The 23,738-nt window shown below is 35.4% G+C and overlaps 1 protein-coding gene across 5 annotated transcripts in view; it reads left to right on the forward strand.

The window, feature by feature from the left end:
• CRMP (Collapsin Response Mediator Protein) overlaps positions 1-23,738 on the forward strand; it is a 502,151-nt gene that overhangs the window by 336,166 nt on the left and 142,247 nt on the right. For all 5 annotated transcript variants that reach the window (XM_081762168.1, XM_081762172.1, XM_081762170.1 and 2 more), the window contains one exon: positions 18,672-18,766. In XM_081762168.1, the coding sequence (XP_081618294.1) occupies positions 18,672-18,766 (95 nt within the window). The remainder of the gene's footprint in view (positions 1-18,671; positions 18,767-23,738) is intronic.

Genomic DNA, 23,738 nt, shown 5'->3' on the forward strand with positions numbered 1-23,738 from the left:
AATGGTTCAGTTGTAACTGTGGCAAAACGTGACTTTAAGAAATTGGAACGGGAGAGTTTAGTATGGTGGCCCGTACCTTTTATTCTGCTTGCACTCGTGGGTAGCATACTTTGACACCCACACACATACACGTGATAATTTTTACTGCAGTCCTACTTAGCGATAACCTTAGACCTATAGGTATTTTTGAAAGAGAAATTGGTCATTTTTAAACGTGACTGTACGCACAACGTTTCCAAAGGATGCAGATATTTTCTTGAGTAAAGGGGATGAAGATGCGATCAATGTTTCAGTGCGTAGTTGAAATTATGAGGATAACGCGACAGTGCTGGTCAGAATGTTTGTAGAGATTTTAGATTTGTAATGTCAACGGAATTTAATTACAGAACACCTCTTTCATGAAAGGTAATGAATATGGATTTACGCAGCGCATGTGCGTAGCGCACGATAGAAATTTTAAAAAAATCAATAACGCCATACCAAACGTCATCCAAGTCAATATCCCTACGTTATGTTCTCATTTAATATGGTAGATTTTTTCATCATATCTGTATAGAAATGAAGAATATTAGAAACAAATACCTATTAGGTTGATAGTATGCAAGAATAAATTTACCTTCCGTTGTTTCAATCAATTTTGCTAAAATTACTATTAGTTTCATAGAATTGTCAGATTACTGTTAGTTTCATAGTTTTGAAAAGCTTGTTTAAAATGTAAATGCAAAATTGGAAGATGTATCCTTATCATTGCAGAAGAAAAATTTCCGATAATAATGCTATAAGTTCATAATAGTAATATGATGGAGTTCATCTACTTGTTTCGTCATTCATTGCTAACTATAAATGTCAGCGTTACAGCTCAAGTTGCTTAATTGCTTATGCACTTTTGCCTATGTGACACGCATGTAAGTTAAATAGTAGCAGCAGTTCCATGTCATGTGGAAAGAAATTTAAACATTAGGCCTGTAGGACTGTAGACAGCTGACAAGTTCAAGCTTTGGAAGTTCGTAAACTATGTGAAATAGTGAATGCCGTATGTTTTTGATAAGAAGTACCCTGGGTACTATTAATTAGTGGCTTGTCTCGTTTTTGAACTGAGAAATTTGATACTTACGGAAATATTTTCCTCATTCCATTGTGAGTTTGAGTTATTTCTGAGGTAAACCAAGAAAATGAGTGCAGACAATTAGTCCTCAATCTGGAAACATGTTGTACAAGCTGTAAACGTAACGTTGCATTCATTTAGGAATTTTCAAAGGATATCATGGCATCTACCTCAATGCTGCATTTGTTAAAAATACTTTGAAAGTCATTGTGATGGAAATTTTCGCATAACATTTTAAGACTTGTGACTCGCATGTACCCAAAATAACATGAACTTTGGTTTATTTCCCACCACTAGTAGTCGCAATTAGTCTCCAAAATGTAGAAAAAAAATTGCTTCATACTAAATCTATGCACGGATGAAAGAACATAATTGAGTAGAAACAGTGATAATTAGCTTAAATCAGTGGTTCCCAACCTTTCTTGGCTGACTACACACTTTACTAAATGCCAACTACATCGCAATACACTTGTTTGTTTTTTATTGATATAAATTACAACAGAATAAGCATATCAATTTCTATAAAGTAGTGATTCTATGTTGTACTGAGCATTGTTTTTTTCCTCTAGAAGTGTTCACGTGTACAGTCTGTTTTACAATTGATTTTAACTTATTATTAAGTGGTTCATGATCTTAAAATTCCGAAATTTCGTGACAGCTTATGGGACTGCGTGACACACAAGTGTGTCGCAACACACCGTTTGTAAACTACTGGCTTAGATCATTAACAGCAACTAAGAGTTATAGGATGATACTGGGCTCGCCTCCATTGTCTTTACTTAGGTTTCTTGATTGTTTTTATGTAATGCGCAACATACTGAATTCGATTTTGGGAAAAGACCGAATCTTGAGTAGCCTGCTACACGAAGAATTAAAGTTCTTAATGGTTGTAGCTAGAGATGAAAAAATATGTTTTGTTTAAATGCAACCTTTGTTTTCTTGTAGTTAAGTCTACATTTAAAATGTTTCTTTATAACGTTCAGAACTTGGGAGTCCTATGTTCAATCGATGGCTGGCTATCTTCATTGGTTTACAAACTGGCAATGGATTGGTTACCAATAAGTCTAAGTTATGCAATACAGCACATCACAGGTGTCAATTTGGTTGCCTAACCATCTCATCAGGTGCCTGGAAGTTGCTCATCTTACTATATGCTTTACGGGTTGTTTAGGTCCAAGTTTTCCTTTCAAGAAGCGTTTTTTTTTCTATCTCTTTCATCTGTAGCTACAGTACATGTTTACCTCAATGTTACACCTTGCTAAATATGTAGTATCTTCATGGAAAATTCAATGCCATTATCTTGGAATTTGGTGGATAGATGTATATTTTTCTTCAAATAAATAAAATAAAATGTAACTATGTTCTTTTAAATAGTCGTTACACTGGAATGCATGTTAGGATATGTACTTCCAAACAAACTAAAAAATGAGTCGTGAACTCTACATATTTCAGCATGTAAATTCGAGAGAATAAGTTAATGTAGACTTTTTCGATCTACTGCTGTACCCTAAGACTTCAGATGAAGGCCCTAGTGGTAGTTGAATGTAGAAATACTGGGGATAAACACATTTGAGATACAAAAATTGCACTGTGTGTTGCTATCATTGTGCGAAGTATTCTCATTGCAGCTCTCTCGAACTAATTTAGTCACTGAAGAATAGAAATTTTCAGTATGCTAATGCTGGTAACGAGAGACTATTTTTCATTTATCATACAACCAACTATTCAATACCCTGCATTACATTAGCTCAAATGTAGCTCAAGATTTCTCGAATTAATTTAATCAACAAGGAACGAAAATCTGTTCAATCTGTCATTGTTAAATGTATTGACAGTTTATCGTCTACCATTTCTCAAGAACAAAATCAATTATTACCATATCACTTCGAAATCAACTATACAATACTCTCTAAACAAAGTTTAGTCTTTTCACCTTAGTCTTGGAGAAAAACGGTTACAAAGAAATGCAAAGCGGAAATATGAAAGCTTTGCTGCTTAAGTTAAACAAGTAAGAAACACAGTAGGGAGTAATTCTACGTAATAACACACTGCCTCAACTTCGCAGACAGCTTCTCATATATTACAAGGAACAAGAAATCGTAAAACTTCCTTTTGTCGTTCATTACGTGGTTCCATTTCACCCTATTATTGACATATATTCAAAATCATGACATTTTAATTTTCAACGTTTAACTGTAAAGAGTAAAAACGAAAATGCCTGACTAGTTATGCTAATTTGTGTGCATTTATGACAAAGTTACTTGCATATACTTTTCCGATCTGTTGCCTTTTTCTGCGTTTTGGGTGAAACAAACAGCTATCAGTTTTCATACAGTTCTCGCTTGAGTCATTTTGCCTTTTGTGATGGCAGAGCGTTAACATGTTTCTTAGTCTTCATTAAGTCTTTCCGAATGCAGTGATTTTCCGAGTCAGTGTGCAGTTATTTGTCTTTCTACTCTTCCATGCTCTGAATATATTTTTCCTCATTATCCTTTGAGTTTAAAATACTGCATACATTTAACAACCCACTGCACAAACGCAACAAAATACTTACTTCAGCGCAAATATAATAGAAACCATTGACAGCTGAATATTATTTTGCTTGAGAACTCATTATGTATTTTCCAGGAACAAGACTGACTTAATGTTATTTTCAGTAATAATAATAATAATAATAATAATAATAATAATAATAATAATAATAATAATAATTCGTTATGAACCTAGTCACTTCAGACATGATTCGTAATAAGTAATTCAGTGTTTTTCGGATTGACTGACAAGAAACCTAATGATGGAATACCTAAATCATGGTGATTAGAGAAGCCTAAATGTGAAATTGAACGAATAGAAGTAGCTCCGTGAACGACAAACTAATAAGAAGGTGTTTGGATTGATAGGGTGAAAAAGAAATAACAATATTGTAGACAACAAAAATAGGAAAAGAAACTGTATAGGATATTGTTTGAAAAGAAATTATGTTCTGACGGATGTTATTACAGATATGGTGGAAGAATAAGAAGAATACTGTATTGAAACAGATAACTCTTGCATCCAGGCGAACTTAGAGCAGTAGTAAATGAAAGCTTCTGAATTTGCGTCAAGCAATCTGCTAGTGATGAAAGAATGATGATGATGATGATGACAAATACCTGGATAATCTGTAATCACAACTTTAAAATGTTGGTAGAGCTCGGATGTAAGCTATAACAATTTTGCTGTAAGTTGAACAGATTTAAAATATATGTTATTAATTTACAGTTTTAGGGGTCGTGGTAGCTCAGTGGTGTAGTGCTCATCTCTGGCGCATAGGATCTCTGATTCGATCCCAGCTCTCACCAAGTGAGTTTTGTGGTGGACAAAAATCGTGTGTGTGGGTTTTCTCGGGATTTTCCCGTTTCCTCCTACTTTTGTCATTCCACCACTATCATCCATCTCTCATCATCCTTAACCTCGGTGCAAAATCGTGGGACGTTAAAAGAAAATGCAAGTTTTATCAACTTGTTTATACCTATAGTACACAGAGAGAAGAATAGATTCCACAATCTTGCAGAAGTATGCTTCTTTACACACATTCACAAAGCAATGATGGTCATGAACCATCAATCGCAATATAAGTGGTGTTGTGACTGTGCATTCTTAAGGGTTTGGATAAGATCGTTGCAGTTATTCCCCTATACCAATATTTTCGATTCTTGAAGATTTGTAGCGGACAAACACAGTGTACGTGGGTTACTCGGGGTTCTCCAGTTTTCTCTCATTTTCTTCATTCCACTGTTTCATTCATTCATCATCATCACAGTTTTCTTTAGCGTAGCCGGCATAAAAAACGTGTGAATAAAAGTTAGATTTCATTTAATTTTCCATTCTCGAAGATGATCTCACGCTGTAAAAATGCACATTAGTGGAGTACCCTGTTACGTGCGGATATTTTATCCACACTTAAAAAAAATCTTGGAGTGTTTTACCTCAGGAGTATGCAACCCGAAATAAAGATGTAATTTTTTGTTAGCGCCTCTGGCGGAAAGTGGTGAATTACGTACCTACGACGGTGCTTGAAGAGGATGGCTTAGCCATTCGATTGCTACTATGCAAGTGGGCACTATCTGTTCTGCTATATTCAACTGTGTATAAGGTTATTATATATATAACGCGTTTCAGAATTAGTGAATTTTACCGTTTATTTCTGAAAAAGAAATCTATATTCAGATATTTCTAAAGTATTGGTATCTAATTTCTGAATAGTGTTATTTCGGTTTGGTGATATTGTGTGGATGAAAAGTTCAGTACTGTGACACCAACTTAATTAAAGCGGGAGTGAATGGAATTATATATCACTTTTGTAAATGGTTGAGTTGTTATACTAAATTGTTATATTCTCTGATTTAAGGTATTACATTAATTAGGACTAAATATATTCTATATCTATTAGAATTATTTAACAGCGTGTTATTAAAATAATTTTGAATATATTTTTTAAAGAAAATTAATGATATGGAACTGTGGTAGGGTAGATATTGCTACTCTATTAGACTCCTTAAATATATTTACAGTAAAAACAGTTTTTTCCAGTATAAAAAAATATATATATCAGGATATAAATTTACATATGTAGAAACTACTATTCTTGTTCAAATCCATTGAAAGTAGATATTGCTTGATTGAATTATTGTTATAAAGTTTTCAATTCACATATATAACCTTTTATTTCAATATCCTAACAGCATCTTTCTGTTTATTTATATCATGTTTTTTTTTTTTTTTTTTTGTTTTGGTAAGCTGAAACACGTAGAAATCCTATAGATGAGAATTCATATAGAAAATATAGTTAAGAATTGCACTAGGAGAATCTCGCATAATTTCCCTCATTTAACAATTGTTATTGTAGGGCATGTTTCCCTTTATAGATATTTGTCCTGGTCATTAACGGCCGGCGGCCCACGACGGAGCCATACCTAAGGCACGTTACAAACAGTAGCAATCGAATGGCTAAGCCATCCTCTTCAAGCACCGTCGTAGGTACGTAATTCACCACTTTCCCCCAGAGGCGCTAACAAAAAATTACATCTTTATTTCGGGTTGCATACTCCTGAGGTAAAACACTCCAAGATTTTTTTTTTTTTTTAAGTGTGGATAAAATATCCGCACGTAACATGTTTATGTAGCCCGTGAAAGTCGATTTATTTATATTTATTATTTATTTATTTTACCAGTTTTTGACGAAAATTTTTTGGATGTAGAGCCAATCAAATCTGTCCTATTAGTGTTTGTTCTATTTATTTTACTACCATGATCAACAAATCTCAGCAGTTTTGTACTTGAACTGAGACTCAAAATTTTGGGGATGAATCCATGTAAGTTAAAGAGTTCTAGAGCGCTATAATGTCATTTTCGCTTATTGATTTGTATTGACGCTCCTTGTGAGCAGCAAGGCTACGTCGAACGAGACTACAGTTTAATGTGAGATCTGAACAACTGTGGTGCTTCAATGCTCTCCCACCATTAATCAAACACTGGACCTAGTGCATCAAAGGCACGAACGATAGCCGCTAGATCGACGAAGAGGACACTGCCATGTTGGCTTATATTGTATTGTGTTATGTAATTCACATCTCGCCTCAATTATTTATCCCCACATCAAATAAATAAATAAATAAATAAATGTGTACATAATTATGTTTTCTTTCGTAGAAATTTTGAGCATCAGCATTCCACTGCATATTTTACGTTTGTACATTGTTGCTGTGCACATCTATCTTCTTTCTACCAAGTTTATTGACTGAAACTATTATTTCAACATACTGTCTTTTTGTAAGTTGAGAAAGATCTTTCAGCGGAACAAGAGGTCATGGATACACCGCAAGAGTCATGGCAACTTTTTTTTTTTTTTTTTTTTTTTAACGAAAATAGAAACGAAGCAAGAAATTCTTAAATATACAAATGGAAGGTTAGTACATATGTAAACGTTACGTGTAGGGAGTTGTATAAACATGCGTATCCCCATCAGAATCTAGCAGGAGAAAAAAAATAGTAACAACGAATACGTCCTTTTCATAACCTGTTTTTCCTCGAATTACATTATTACAAGCCATTACAAGTAAATTTACAAGTATGGGTAAAGCTTCGACCCACTGGTGTTGCAATGTCTTCATGTGTTCGAGAGTGTGCTCTACGCAATGACTTATTCAGTTTTGGTGTGAGGTTAAAATTGCAAGTAGTAAGTCTGGTGAATATGGTGGATACTCTAGTACTTCTCATTCCCATCGCGCCAGAAGATTCTGCATACGCTCTGCCGTATAGACTGTCACGTTGTCGTGAAGGATAACCCGACGTAGATGTAATTCAGGAAAGTGTAAGAATAGTACAGTGCGTTCACAGTTCGGCCATATGGAACGAAATGACACAAAATCACTTCGTAATACCGTGCCCTAGGACGACTATTAACTTGACCGGGATCAGAATTGCGACGAAATTTCTGCCTGCGTGGCGAGCTTGGATGACGCCATTCCACTGATTGGTGTTTCAGTTCTGGCTCATAGGTCCTAGTCCTGTACCTTTACTGTCGCGTCATGATCCTGTCATCTAGTGGATTCTTTGGAAGAATACTTCGAGGAGTTCAAGGTCCTACTGGTATGTTTTTGTAGGCTTTACGCAGAATTGTAATTATACGTGTAATGGTTTGTAATGATGTAACTCGAGGCAAAGTATGTACGGAGCGAACATGCGTTGTATTCATTTCTTCTCGTACCATATTCTGATGGGGATATATATGTTCAACCAATTCCCTATATGTAACGTTTACGTATGTACGAGGGCAAGTGAAATTTTAACTACACACTTCATTCTACAGTTTATTTACATGAAGCTAGGGTTATACTGTGCACATCATTTTCTACGTAATTTCCCTCCTTATCAATGCACTTGGCCCAACGGTCAACGAGCTTACGTATTCCTTCCAAATAAAAAGTTTTCGGTTGGTCGTGAAGCCACTTTTGCACCTCATTTTGCACATCGAAATCTGAGGCAAATCGGCGAACACGCAAAGCATCCTTGAGTAGTTCAAACAAGTGAAAGTTAGATGGAGCTAGGTCTGGGCTGTAGGGAGGGTGTTCCAATAACTCAAATTTCAGTTTGTTGATGGTTTCAATAGTGTAATGAGCCATGTGTGGCCGTGCATTGTCATGCAACAACAACATTTTCTTCGACAACAAACCTCGGCGTTTGTTGCGAATTGCCGGCTTCAGGTTATTTTTCAACATTTCACTATGACTCGCACTGTTGATCGTTTTTCCCTTTTACGTGAACTCTGCCATTATGAGCCCCTGTCAGTCCCAAAACACAGTTAACATAACCTTTCCTGTGGATGGCTCAGTCTTGAATTTTTTTTCCGTCGGAGATTCAGGCTTTTTCCACTGCATACTCTAGCGTTTTGATTCTGGCTCATAGTGATGAACCCATGTTTCATCGCCGGTGACTATTCTGCTTAAAAATGCATCACTTTTGTTGTTGAAGCGAGTGAGTAAGCGTTGGCAGACCCTAACACGAGTGAGCTTGTGTTCTGCAGTAAGCTTTCTTGGTACCCACCGTGCACAGACTTTATGAAAACCGAGCTCGTCGTGGATGATTTGATGGGCAGAGCTATGACTGATGTTTAAAGCAGCTGCTACCTCATCGATAGTGATTCGCCTATTCGCCAGAACCATCTCTCGAGCTTGCTGAATGTTGTCATCTGTAGTGGAGGTTGATAGCCGTCCTGCTCCCTCTTCATGCGTTACAGTTGTTCGGCCACTTTTAAACTTCTCGGGTTACAAAAACACAATTTTACGTGATAGTGCACTCCTCCCATATTGCGATGATAGTCTACGATGAATGTCTGACCCTTTGACACCCTCCGACCAGAGGAATCGGATCACTGTTCGTTTTTCCTCTTTGATGCAAACTTCTAATGGAGCAGCCATATATATCTGCAACAGAAGGAAGAAAAATGGAGGAATTAAGATCACACTTTTACAGCATTACCACAACAGTATAACAATGAAATATGCGAGGACAGAAGACAGAGTGCGCAATGTAAGAAAAGTTATGACAAAAGTGGCGATAAGTTTTGACTCGCCTATGTACTAATCTCCCATTGCATATTTCGGAATTTCTTGCATTTTGATTTTTTTTTTTTTAAATAGCTGCAATGACTTTTGCGATAAACTTCTTATTTTATTGATGCCACTGGTTGTATCTTTGGATAAACTGAACACATACACACACAATCAGCTGTTTCATATCTTCTTTTTTTTAAATATATTTGCGAATTTGATAGCATATGCTGTAATGAGGTGTTCAGCCGTTTCTTCCTCAGATGCATGCACCGTAGCGATGTTGTCTCCCCATACAATCTTTAAGCGGTAGAGACACAAACTATATTCTCTATGAAAATTTGAACAATAAATAAATATTTGAATTATTGTTTTCGGAAAAGATTATTTTCGTTTTCTAAGTTCCATTTAACCCTTTTTAGGTTCAATGAAATCCGTATATTCAGAGTCAGTAAGTACGAAATGGAAAAGTGTGTTGAAATTTTGATTGGGAAAGTCTAATCATAAAGTTTTCTGGCCAAAATAATTATGGCAGGGTTGAATCGTCACAGGGTAGGATCTATTGATGGGTTTGTGTTACTGCATTGTTGAACTGCTAGGTTTCCTAACCCAACAATTTCCAACTGATCTGCCGCGCAACCCTATAAGATATGTTACAAAATTTAGAACTTGAAAACAAATTTTATTGCATCCAGAAGGCCTCTAAATCTAGACTTTATACGATTCATTTTATTTATTTATTTTATTTTATTTATTTATTTTTTTACTACGAAGCCATCAATAACAAGTTAAAATCAATTTTGATAGAAGCTGTACTAGTCAACGCTTCTAATGGCAGCAACAATGCTAAATTCTAATCTTAACTAACATAAATGTGTGGAGATGTCGTTAGCGTTCAGTAAAATCTGTTGTCAGTCTATTAACATTGGGAAACACTGCTTTAACCCGTAATACTAATTAAAAAAGAAGCGTTAAACTGAGAAGACAAGCAGTCTTCCAAATTAAAAATCAAATTCACAATCTAATAGTTTACAATTTTTGTTTCTACAAATTTAACGTTTATCTATTTTAATATAAATTTTAACAGTAAAAAGCATGTGATCTGGAATGGGAAGGACAAATTTGCGTTTTACAACTTAAAGCAATACGTTCTTCATTGAGCAGGTGTTAGTTCATTCATTCTCAGTGCATATGGTAAACGGAAAAAAAAGTAGATGACAGGTGACACAATCTAACAACCGCATGGTGAATGCGTAGTTGCACACTTTTTTTCATCACCTGCTTCCACTTGTGAAGATGTCAGGCGTAAAGTTTAATAGGTTCAATAGCGTCTGTTGCATAAATAGAAATCATAATAGCTATACATACTTGCAGTGGCGCTGACGGCTCTTGAGAGAAGTCATGTCGTTAAAAATTAGAATTTTAATGCTACTAGCGAAAGGAATAAAACTTAAATATGTACTAATTGTATACAAACATTAATACATTAGATAACTTTTCTTCCCTTGGCTTATAGCGAGAACATTTTAATTTTTACCGATGTGGCTTCCATTGATAGCTGCCATTGCGACATTTGTATAAGATAAATTTTATTTACACTAGCTGAACCTGCGCTCTGTACACAGCACATCATTGAGCACGAATCTCCATGTCATTCTTCACAACCTCTGTACATGTCCTTTTACAGACACAAGTGAAAGACGTCGTGTTAAAAATCGGCAAGGGGTACCATAAAGGGGAGATTTTTTTGGATTATTTTTCAATATCTCGCACCGTTTGCAAGATTGAGCCTACTTCCGGAGTTGGAGTTTCTAATTCATGTATGATCAGTGTTTTCTTTCTTTTTGCGTGCAGTATGTAATAAGCAAATTCATTACATATGCAATTAATTATAATGTCAGTGTGATATGATGTTCATTGGGCAAAACACTCCAAACAATAAAGATTCATCTTAACCTCGAGAGATGGTTGTCCTTCGTTTTTCAGTATCATTTGCCCATGAAACAAAAGCCTGAGAGATATACAATCATGCATACAATTATGTGGTGTTGAAATATATAACTCATAGGATACGATACTTTACTTTTTTTAAAAATGTCAACACTTCCGCTTTAAAAAATGTAATAAAGAAATAACGGCCAAATGTTTTCTAAATATTCAATTAGAACTGGACAATCTACACAAAATTTGAAAACGATCAGCGAGAACGGGACGTTTCTAGCACTTGTGGTTTTTGAGATCTCATTGTCGAAAGGATTGGAGACAAACATATAAGCGTTTCTTTGGAGACAAATATATAAACCTAGCATTTTAATATATAGCCTAGCTGAACCTACGCTCTCTACATCGCAGATCATTCGCATATGAGCATAAATCTCCTTGTCATTCCTCACATCTGTACATGTCCCTTTACAGACACAAGCGAAATACGTCTTGATTTAAAAAAAAATCGGCAAGGGGTATCATAAAGGGGAGATTTTTTCGATTATTTTTTCTCAATATTTCGCACCGTTTGCAAGATTTGAGCCTACTTCCCGTTGGAGTTTCTAATTCATGTATGAACAGTGTTTTCTTTCTTCTTGCATGTAGTAAGTAATAAGCAAAGACATTACCTACACAGTCAATTATAATGTCAGTTATATATGGTGTTCATTGGGCAAAACACTCCAAAAATAAACATTCATCTTACAAGGAGAAAGCATACTTTGGTAAATGAACTTCGGGGCCATTTTTTTCAAGGTGATAGTGCACATTTAAAGTGTTTATATTATAAACTGAGAGAGCGCAGTGGCCTAATATAGCAGAGAGTTTTCGACTCGTCCCATACGTCGTACGTTGTGTAAGTTTACTAAGTGACGGCGTGACAGAATCAGTAGCATCTCTGACTCACGTGCCAATGGTCCTTGGTTCGATTTCCTCTGGAGTAAACTTTTTCGGTTTTTGATTGAACCAATAAAGTAGCCCCTTGTAGCTAGAAGTAAAGTGTTAATTCGACATATGTTTATAATGAATTAAAACAATAGAAATATTCAAGTCAGTTGTAAAATCTTTCAATGTTCCACTTAACTAGCAACGAAATGTAATCTATTTCGTAAATACATTGATATCACGAGTTATGGTTACCATAGTCGTTGTGTAAAAAATGTTCTTGACGCTTCGTGTCTACATCTGTTGACAGTGTGAGAATTACAAGAGGGATGAAAAGGAAATCCCCTTTGGTAATACTGGATGTTACTATAACCAAAGAAGATTTCACCTTTATTCCCCTTGCAATAAGCGGCGAAAATATGTTCTCAAGATTGGGGGGAGGACGGGTAAGACCGTTCCCATATTTTTTTTAAAGCGATGTTCAAAATATTTATGAAGTTGAAACACAGTACTGTGGAGGATCATGGGAGCAGAGTTGTCTTCAAAATTGGGAGGCGGGCAGTTTTGAGGTTTATCCTGGGGAGGGGGTATTAATTCCATCTCATTTTCCTTTGTGGCAAACGGACAAAAATCCTCACATTTCTCCCCGAAACTCACATTTCAAATCGGATTATTAGAACAGTCGCTCAGTTTCAAGATTGGAGGGGACATGTCCCCCTCATCCCCCCGTGCCATTTGCGCCAGTGCTTGTAACACACACTCTCAACAGATGTAGACACGAAGCGTCAAGAACATTTTTTACACAACGACTATAAAAACCATAATGTAAGTCGTGATATCAAAATATTAACGAAATAGATTACATTTCGTTGGTAGTTAACATGGAACATTACTACTACTTTATTGGTTCAAGGAAAAAAGAAAAAGTTGAATCCAGGGAAATAGAACCCAGGACCCTTGGCACGTGAGTCACAGATGCTACTGATTCTGCCACGCCGTCACTTGATAAATTTGCGCAACATACGACACCTGCGGCGGCTCGAAATCTTTAAGACGCTTTTTCTCTGCTATATTACGCCATTGCGCTCTCCCAGTTTGTAATATGAACGCTTTAAATGTGCAATACCACCTTGAAAAAAATTCCCCGAAGTTCATTTACCAAAGCCTGCTTTCTCTTTGTTAAACTGGATAAATGGTTATCCTTCCTTTTCCATTATTATTTAGCCATGAAACAAACGCCTGATACATATACAACCCCTATATAAAACTATGTGGTGTTGGAATGTATAATGCGTAGGATATGATGCTTTAGTTTTCTTTTATTTCAACCTTCCACTGTACACGTAAAAATGTAATAAAGAAATAATGGCCATGTTTTTTAAATATTCAATTAGAACTGGACAATCTACGCAAAATTTGCAATCGATTAGTGAAAACGTCACCTGTCTAGAGCCTGTAGTTTTTGAGATCCTATTGTCGAAAGCATTGGTCACAAACATATAAGCGTCAACAAACATATAGTTTAAAAGAACTCCAAAGATGGCAACACAATTCATTCGCATTAATTTTGGAGAAGGCTTATTAAAATACAAAGGATTTGAACAATGATTTTAAAAAGCAAACTTTATGTTAAAGGTCTATTTAAAGAATTTATTTAAAATACACATACTTTAAAATATTTGTCTTTGTTAAACGTTAAATCACAAATAACCGTAAATCAAAGGTTTGAAATCAAAAGTTAGAGGTTGGAGCTCTGACGTTTTTATTGCTATTGTAGCATTTTAATAAAGAGACAGTTCATATTAATGATTTGTTTTGACCGACATGCCCTTGTACTTTTAAGGAGTAAAATCATAGTGGAAGCTACAGTTTAAAAAATGAATAAATTACTAGCCATATATTTTTATCTGGAGACGAATTTCTTTCAAACAGATACATGTTCTTCTTCTTTGACCAATTGATGTTTTTATTGAAAGCTAAAACATTCAAATTCTCTACGTATGGTTAATAGTATATGACCTGATAATGAAAGATCATTGATTATTAAGAAACAAACAAAAACAAAAAAAAATCTGTACATTTCTTGTCTTTGTTTAAGATATACCGTATATAATTACTTTTGGTCCTAGGACAGCAAGTGTGAAAATCTGTCTAATTACTACGATAGAATGTACTTCGTAGTTGAGTTCAAAACTGGCGCTAAGCAGCAGAAAATAATAACATTGAAAAGCAGATTCGCCTGTTTTTATTATTATTATTATTATTATTATTATTATTATTATTATTATTATTATTATTATTATTATTATTATTATTAAGATAAGTACTTATTTCATGTAATTTGTTATAAAGCAAAAACTTTACCAACGTACCTACTTAAATACCTGTATTATATTGTATTCAGGGGTAAAAATGAGGGGGAACACGAGGGGTGACTGACGTCTCCACACTTCCATAAAATGTCTATGGCGTTCCCCCCGCTTCCTAAAAGAATACAATGGGGAAAGATAGGCAAGGGAGGCGGCATGATGTCATGCGTTCCCCTACCTTTTCAGATCCACTTTTATCCCTGATTGTATCTACCTACACAAGATTGATTAAATGTTTTATTTCTGAATACTAGAAAAACAAAAAGAAAATATACGGGCCACCACACTAAACCTTCTCGCTCGAATTTATTAAACTAAATCATGTTATGCTGCAGTTATAATTGAACATTTATTAGTGAAATACGAACAAACTTATAGATATTTCGTAGAAAACGTCCACTTAAGAAAAGTCATACCCAAAAGTAAGCTACCGCTTGTGGATATTTCATAAGAAACAATTTACGCAGCATTATAATTTATTAATGATTATATATATATATATATATATATATATATATATATATATATATATATATATATATATATATATATATATATATATAAATATGAAGAAAATCGTCTGAGTTGTTTTTGAAAAACCTCAGGAAAGGAACTCATCTCCAGAGTAAAATACTTCGTGTTGATTGCTTCATGAGAAACGACGTATTATGTATTGTGAAGTTGTTAAATATTTATTTAAGAAATGTGAACATAATTGATTGAGACGTGTTAGAGAAAATCGCCAGAGAAAACTCACCCTTGTGAATTTTTTCAGAAGAAATGAGTAATGCCACATTATCAAGTTACTAATGAAATATTTATTTACGAAGTACGAATAAAATTGCCTGAATTGGTTTGGACAAAAATCGTCCGAATAAACTCAGTAAACAGTAAACTACCACTTGTGAAGTTTTTTTTTTTTTTCAGTAGAAAGAGTTATACCACATTATGACATTATTAATAAAATGTTTATGAAATGTGGGGGCGCGGTGGCTCAGCGGTAGTGTGTTCACCTCCGATGCTTGGGGTCCCTGGTTTGATCTCAGCTCGCGCCGTGTATAATTTGTGATGGACAAACAGTGTGTTTTTTCTTGGGGTTCTCCCGTTTCCTTCCACTTTCTTCGTTACACCATTTCATTCATTTCTCATTTTCACCGTCTGCTTTAGCCTAACCGGCATAGCCGTGGGACGTAAAACTTAAATATTTCATTTCGTTTTTTTTATGAAATGTGAAAAAAATGCGTCAATCACTTTTGAAAAATTCAGCCAAGAAGAAAAAGAATATCATAAGTATTAAAGTATCACTTGTATATTTTCCAGGACAAATGGTTCATGCCATATTGTCAGATTAGCAATGAAATATTTATTTATGAAATGTGAGAAAAACCACTCCAGTCGTTTTAGCAAGATTGCCCGAAAGAAATGACCACCAAGAGTAAACTACCCTTTGTGTTCTTTTCTACAATAAATGGTTTATACCAATTGCCAAGTTAGTTATGAAATATGTAGGGAACAAAATCGCCTGAATTTCTTTTGAGAAAATGACTCGGAAAGAACTCATCCCTAAGAGTAGTACTTATTATTATTTTCATAACAAATAATTTATGCCATATTATCAGCTTACTAAGGAAATATTTATGAAATGTGGACAAAATTGGTTCAGTTGTTTTTGAGAAAACCGCTTTAAAAAAATTAATCCATAAGATTAAAGTAACCATTTCTGAATTTTTCACAGAGAAATGACTTGACATGTGTGTACAGTTATTAATGAAATATTGATGTATAAAATTTAAACAAAATTATTAGAGCTGTTTTTGAGAAAATCTTTATTTGCAATTTTCACCCTTCAGTAAACTTTCCTTAATTTTGAGGGTACGAAGATTTTTTTTAAAAAACTCCTTTAGGAACTCTTATAAAAACCTAAATTTAAAATTTGGTGCGGATGCATTAAACGGTACGACTTCTAGGTGTGAACGGATTTACATCGGAATGAATAGACATAGAAAAATATTGTTTCCGGGATTTTGGGGCCATGAAACATGTAAATCCGTTGATATCTCGAATTCGATTTTTTTTTTTTTGCACGCTTACTATACTTTTTTCTCTTGTCGCTCAAAAGTAAAAAAAAAAAAAAAAAATAGAAAAGGGAAAGAAAAATAAAGCAGTTCCTATAGACCATTTTTTTTTACTACCGTGGTCAACTTAAGATAGTACTTCTCCGCACCGCTATATTGCTACAGTGTCCGTTCTTATTGAATTTTGATGTTAGCTGGAACCATATATTTCATCCGGAGCAAATTACATTACCTTCATTTTAATAAACTACCTTTTCATAATTAAACATATTTATAAACATTGGGTAAAGAACATTCTTGCCGTAGAAAATATACTCTAGCGAGATAAACACTGACCAGCTAAAACTTTATCACCTTCCACCTAAAATAAGGTATGTTCACCTTTGACTCGCGCAACAACAGCACTGCAGTCTGTGATGGAAGCAATAAGGCCTCGGTAGGTGGCTGTGGGGATGACGGACCACATTTGCACATACAAATCACTTAATTGCTGCAAATTTGCAATAGGCTCGTATTATCCGTACAATGGTTCAATTGTGTTAAGATTAGCTATTGCAGCAATTGAAATTCACCATTGTGTTCCTCAAACCACTGCAGCTCCATGATTTATCGGATCATGCAGCGTTATGCTATTGCTCAGCGGTCCAATTACAGTGGGTACATGCGGCGATGCCGTGTCATTAACTTTGGTACACCCCATGATATCGGTTGCGGAGGCCCATATCTAACAGTGTACGGTGAACTGTGTTTTCAGACACATTCGTGCTTTGTCCATTTTTAAATTGTTAAATTCTGCTGTTACTTGTGCCACAGTGTGTGCCCTAGCTTGTTATACCAACCTCGATAGCCAACGATGTTTGATATTTTTAGTGAGATGTGGTCGCATCACGTCTTTAAGTTTAGTGTACGTTTCACTGTTCTTTTTCCCCACCTTCGAAAGACACTAACCACATCAGCTCGCAAACACCCGAAGAGTTGCACTGTTTCCGACATGCTCGTTCCCAGCTGTCTGGCCATCACAATCTGGCGCCAATCGAAATCTTATGTATCGCCAACCTTTCCAATTCTACTCACAAGCATCCTTCCAAAACAGTAGCGATGCTTGATCAACGTACGCAGATGAATACTGAATATTTGACTTCCCCCATACGCAAACATTGATACTCACTCAATATTACGCTCAAAAGTCACCACAATCAATATCAGATGACCCATCTTCATGCTTATGTAATTATTACGATACTACTCTGTCAGCATCAGCGACTCACATAAATTCGACATTACATTCAACATTACGATCACATCAGTTCAACATCATACTCACAAACCACATCATTTCGACATCACGCTCTCTCAATCTCGTGAACACTTCGCGAGGAAGAGATGGGATGAGAACGTTTTTGAACTTGTGAGCGCTCACTTCATGAGTTCAGTCCGCTTTGAACTAGACTGTACCTTCGCCAGTGGAAAAGAAAGTTACTTTTGCATTAGCTTCAAAATAATTTGCATAATGGCTTGATATCTGTGCTCAAACTAGTTGCAATGCAAATCTAGTCTACAATAAATGTACAGTGAAATAGTGTGGGCCATGGTGGCTGGGTACAAGATTGCTCACGTCTAATGTTAGGGCTACTTGCTCAATCCTGGATTACAAAATCTTTGTGGTAGACAAACACATTGTGAATGCACTTTCTCGGAGTATTGTTGTTATCTTCTACTGGTATTTTACCATTAATTTCATATTCCATTTTCATTCATCTTAATTCCCTTTAACCCCAAATGCAGGGGTGCCTACAGAGGGGGGGCTATGACGCAAACTGCGTCATTGAAATATTAAGGGGGGGTTAAAATCTATATAAATATGTTTGAGGGGGTGCAAAAATTAATGGAAAAGATTTTTTTTCATGGAAGAACACCTACGGATAGACAATTGAGGGGGGGTGCGTCATTGATACGAGGCGGGGTGGGCACCACTGCCAAATGTGCCAATGTTGTACATTTAACTTTATTTCTGTAAAAGTGATTTTGTCCATATAAATAAGTCCTTAAGAATGCGTTCCTCTTTTTATCCCATATATATTGTTATGTCTGTTGAATAGGTTGGTTGTTTTTTAATATGTATGTTAAATAGTATGAAGTCTCAATGATTGGTTTCTCTTTTCAGAGTGCTCAGAATAGACTGATAATCAAGAATGGAAAAGTAGTGAATGACGATGGAATAGTAGATAGCGATGTATATATTGAAGATGGTATCATTAAGTAAGTACCAGTACATATACTTTTTTTAAAATACGCTTAAATCGTTTTGGTTGTTAGCTAGCTGCATGGTGTTAATGAGAAAACAAAGTCACAAACACAAATATTTGCATATGGAGATAATATTCAGTAGTTCGCATCTACATTTTGTTTTTCTGTTCAGGTATTGAAAAGGAAATTTTATTTCGGAAATATATTTCTAAAAGGAAACACGTTTTCAGGATTATATGAGTGAAGAGGTGGAAAAATTTAAAGTAGTACATTGCGTTCATCTTATTTGTTTTAAGATTTTTGGAAGAAGGGTTCAGTGGCTGATACTTGTATTATTTTTTAGAAAAGGTATAGAGTAATGATGGATGATTTTGTTTTAGTCTAAAAGGAAAATCACTAAGATGCTAGAAAATTTGAGGGAGGGCTGTGGAGAATATATGATATGAAAACAAATGTTAGAAGGACAAAAGTCATGGTGATTGGAACGAAGCAGTCGGTGTCAAATATAGAAACTCGAGGGGAGAAAATGGAACAAGTGACTAGTTTTCGATACCGGGGTAGTAGTATTAGTAATGACATGAAGTGCGAACATGAAATAAGAACAAGGATAGGTTGGTTTGATTGAATTTTAGTTTAGCGCCCCTTTCAACTGTGAAACTATATGATATGTAGACAATAAAGCTTAACGTGGGATCCGAAGCACATGAGCTCTCGTCGGGAATCGAACCCGGGTCTTCCATGCCAGGGCAAGGATAGAAATGGTGAAAACAACTTACACAAAAGTGATTAAAAACGACTGAAAGCTTTGGAAATATAGGTGTGGAGAAGAATGGAGAGAATTAGCTGGGTCGACCGCAAAACGAATTTGAGAGGGTGTTGGAAATGATGGAGCAATAAATAACTATTTTAGATGATATTGAAAAGAGGAAGAAAACCTGGTTTCAACATTTAGAAGTAACTGTATCATGAGGGAGGTGCTAGAGGGTATGGTGGCAGGAAAGATAGGGAGGGAGTGAAGGAGTGTACAATTGATGAACGGTATCAAAACAGAAAAATAGTACCTGAAGACGAGAAGGTTAGGTGAAGACCGTGAAGCATAAAAGCTTGTCAGTTGCCTCAATTGACCTGCCAATGATGGCAAAATATCTGTGATAAAGATGATTTCGATAATTATTATATAAGTGTATTATTAGTATTGAATCCCATAAATATGTACCATTTTTATATCTAGTTTTACGGTAAACTTTCCTCACGGAACATTTATTCTAAGTTTTCTAAAGTAGTTCTGTCCACTTTTTATTTTGTGACATCTTGAATTGTCTTTCTGTTCATTGACTAATATATTATTACTACGAGGAGCATGCTAAAAGTTTTAGATCTCTTTGAAAAATCAGTTTATTTACATAAAACCTTTTATAATTTCTCAAAATAGTCCCCATAGGTATCAGTACACTTTTGCATTTTAAAAAAAAACCTCAGATACGTATTTAAAAAAATGTTTTCTGGAATATCAGAAATTTCATTATTATACTCTGCAATATCCCCTCCCCTTGTTTGAAAGCGGGATGTCCTTTTACAGCAATATGTTTTGTGATGTTTTCTGTTATTTGTGGATAAAACGACACTTAGTATCATTAATCCAATGTTCTCGGGATTGCTTCCAGAGTAGGTGTTGCTGTGCTGAGCTTTCGTTACCATACAGCGGCAACATCTTCAGAGCTTCACATAGCTCTGAAGATGTTGCCGCTGTATGGTAACGAAAGCTCAGCACAGCAACACCTACTCTGGCAGCAATCCCGAGAACATTGGATTAATAGTGGATGCCAGCAAAGCTTCAAGATCATACTTAGTATCATTACCTTTCCACTTCCGACACTCGCTTGAGATTCAAGACAAATAACTCCTAAATTAAGAAATATATCGCAGATTTATCTTCACTGTAACCCAATTTCAATATTCTTGCTAAAACTTTCCCGCTGACACTTTTCTAAGATAAAAATCCGTCACGATAAAGATTGACTACGGAAGTGCTCCAGGATCACATTGATTTTTTTTGTGTTATAACAGTACGTTAAAAAAAATGCATATTTCTTGTGATTAGAAACAACCAATCATTTCTGTAAAAAAAATAAATAAATAAATAAAATAAAAATAAAAATAAGTAAACCAAGAATGCCAAAATTGTTGCTTTTAAACGGAAGAAACGATCGTTCGAATAAAACGTAATTTTAAGCCTGGGGTATCTTAGCAACACCCTCGAGACAATGTTAATCATGTGGGCTCAGGACGACCAGTAAAACGCTGAATAAAAACGAAATAACGGCACATTTTTGTGAAAATTTTAATAGTTGTGAAATGTGCGCAAATAGTTGGGAATCGACCAGTGAAAAATGCAAGTTTCTTAAGCTTGTGGTTTCCGAGATGTCATTGTTTGAAGGAACTGGTCACAAACATATAAACATAGCATTTTAATATATAGACTAGCTGAATCTGCACTGTCTACACAGCACATCATTCTAATAGGAGCATGAATCATCTTCCCACTTCCTCACTATATCTACATGTTCCTTCACATACACTATTGAAGGACGAGAGGGCCAGCGCGTCTCTGGCATTTTAAATTGAAGGGACTAGAACACGTTAGAGTAAGAGGTAGCGGAATCGTGCTTCTACCTCAAGAAATACAATTCGTCTTTTTTTCTTTCCCTCATCATTGATATGCCACTTGCTATAAGTGTGTTTCCATACAGTGTGATCATTAGGGAACTTAGTCTTGACATAGGAATTATACCTTCAATATTGTTCATTAATGTAATTTTTCTCTACCTTCCTTGTTTTCTTTCCACCATACCTTCTACACATCATTCAGAGTACACTTTCTTCTTCAACGATGTCCTAATATTTATTTCTTTATTTAAAAATGTTTCAGACACAAATCAATGTCCATTTTACAATGAAACGACGTATATAAGAAATAACAAACAAGAAAAAAATTTAAAAAAAATAATAAAAATAACGGTACCATGTTTACCGAGACTTTAATTTGTTTTTAAAATTATTTTCAGAGTTAAAAATATCAACATCTGACGATAAACTATTACACAATTATGCCAGTTTGTATCTTTTAATTATTTCCGATTATATTGTTTTACTTCCGTTATTTTGAATGTCTCTAATTGCTTTATCACTAAGTTTTTACGTCCTCTTCAGCATACAAATTTCGGGAACTCAAGAATATTTGTCCTATTTTCCGCAGTTTTCATGTTTCCACTTTTTACAATACAATACTCTACTCTAACCTGAGTCCTTGTTGTAATTCTTCATTCATTGACTCACATGGTATGTTTATCATTATTATCATCAAAACAGTGATAGGGGCCGCGGTGGCTCAGTGGTAGAGCGCTCACCTCTGATGCATGGGGTCCCGGGTTCAAAGCCTGCTTCCGCCAAGTGAACTTTGTGGTGAACAAACACCGTGTGCGTGGGTTTTCTCGGGGTTCTCCCGTTTCCTCCCACTTTCTTCATTCCACCATTTCATTCATTTCTCATAATTACCATCTTCTTTAGCCTAACCGGCATAACCGTGGGACGTAACTCAAAGATTTCATTTCATTTTCAAAACAGTGACGACGTTAAAGGAGGGGCAAGGGGCTGGGCGTTCTCCAGTGACATCGTCTGCTCCCAACTGCCCCCCAGACATTGTAATGTAAGTGAAATAAACTATTATTTTAGCTAAACAGAAATATCTGCCTGCCCCAAAAATATCTGCCCCTCCGTTTATTTCCTAGTCAACTAGTTTTAATTTCCGTTATCTTATCAGAAAATAGTAGTTCTATATTACTTGACCTACACAACATGATTGGGGGCAGGTGATGCCATTAGGGGGCGCCCGATCCTTGCCACCTTTTGGGTCGTCACTGCTTCAGTTATATTAAAGACTTTTCACAATTTCTCCCGTTACTTACTATTTATCGTTCACGTTTCTTATGTTTGTTACACTACCAAGACATTGAAAAATAGGCACCTTTTCTACTTTCTTGCTCAGGCTTCTGTAATTGTCACATCCCTTCACATTGGCCTAGTGGCTAGCGCGCGCACCTTCGGTACACGGGTCCTGGGTTTGATTTTCGATGAGAGAACATAAAACTTTGAATGTATTACGGTGATTAGTGTTCCATTTTAAACTGTAGGTCATCGTCTCATGTAACCTTGGTCCTGAAATGCGACTCAAACTTCAACAAACAACTGTCACAGCCTCAATCATCCCAGCCACCATTGCTTTAATCTTTTCCATGCTTACTTTCATCTCATATTATTCTTAGAGACTGTCCTTATATTGTATTTTCTGGCATCATCTTAATTTTCGATTCAGATTCCGACACAACAACCGTATCATCTGAAAAGCAAATATAATAAGCTTTTTCTTCCTATTAAATCAACCTGTTCTTTGGTCGAAATTTTCTTCACTACTCTTCTAGATACTAAATGATGTTACTGGAAGGCAAAATTTTTTGTTGAATACATCTTCCAACTTCACCATCTTGTATAATTTATTGTATTTTAACTTTTGTTTGGTTCGTGTATAAGTGTCTACCAAATCTTTGATTTAAAAAAAGAAACCGAAATGTCTTTAATATCTTAATTCAAATTCCCCATTTCAAGAAGGAACGTACCTTTTTAAGTCAACGAACATTGTCTAAAAAGCTATCGCCTATTCTTCCCCATTACCCGGATAGTGTACTCGCCGAGGAACGTCATCCCTCATTCGTGACAGGATTCAGGCCATAGATGTCACCAATAGAAAGAAATATATGTAAATAAATAAAACCTGCCAGAAAAAAAACATGAGATTATGTTAAATTATGATATATAGACAAATACCATAAACTGTTATTATGATGTGTTAAATTGCATGATCATATTTATAATTGAATTATATTGTGTAATGACTTGGGTATCTGTAAACATCGAGTTCTTTCATTAT

This window comes from Thermobia domestica, chromosome 6, assembly GCF_964235325.1.
Source record: "Thermobia domestica chromosome 6, izTheDome1.hap1.1, whole genome shotgun sequence".
NCBI classification, from domain to species: Eukaryota; Metazoa; Arthropoda; class Insecta; order Zygentoma; family Lepismatidae; genus Thermobia; species Thermobia domestica.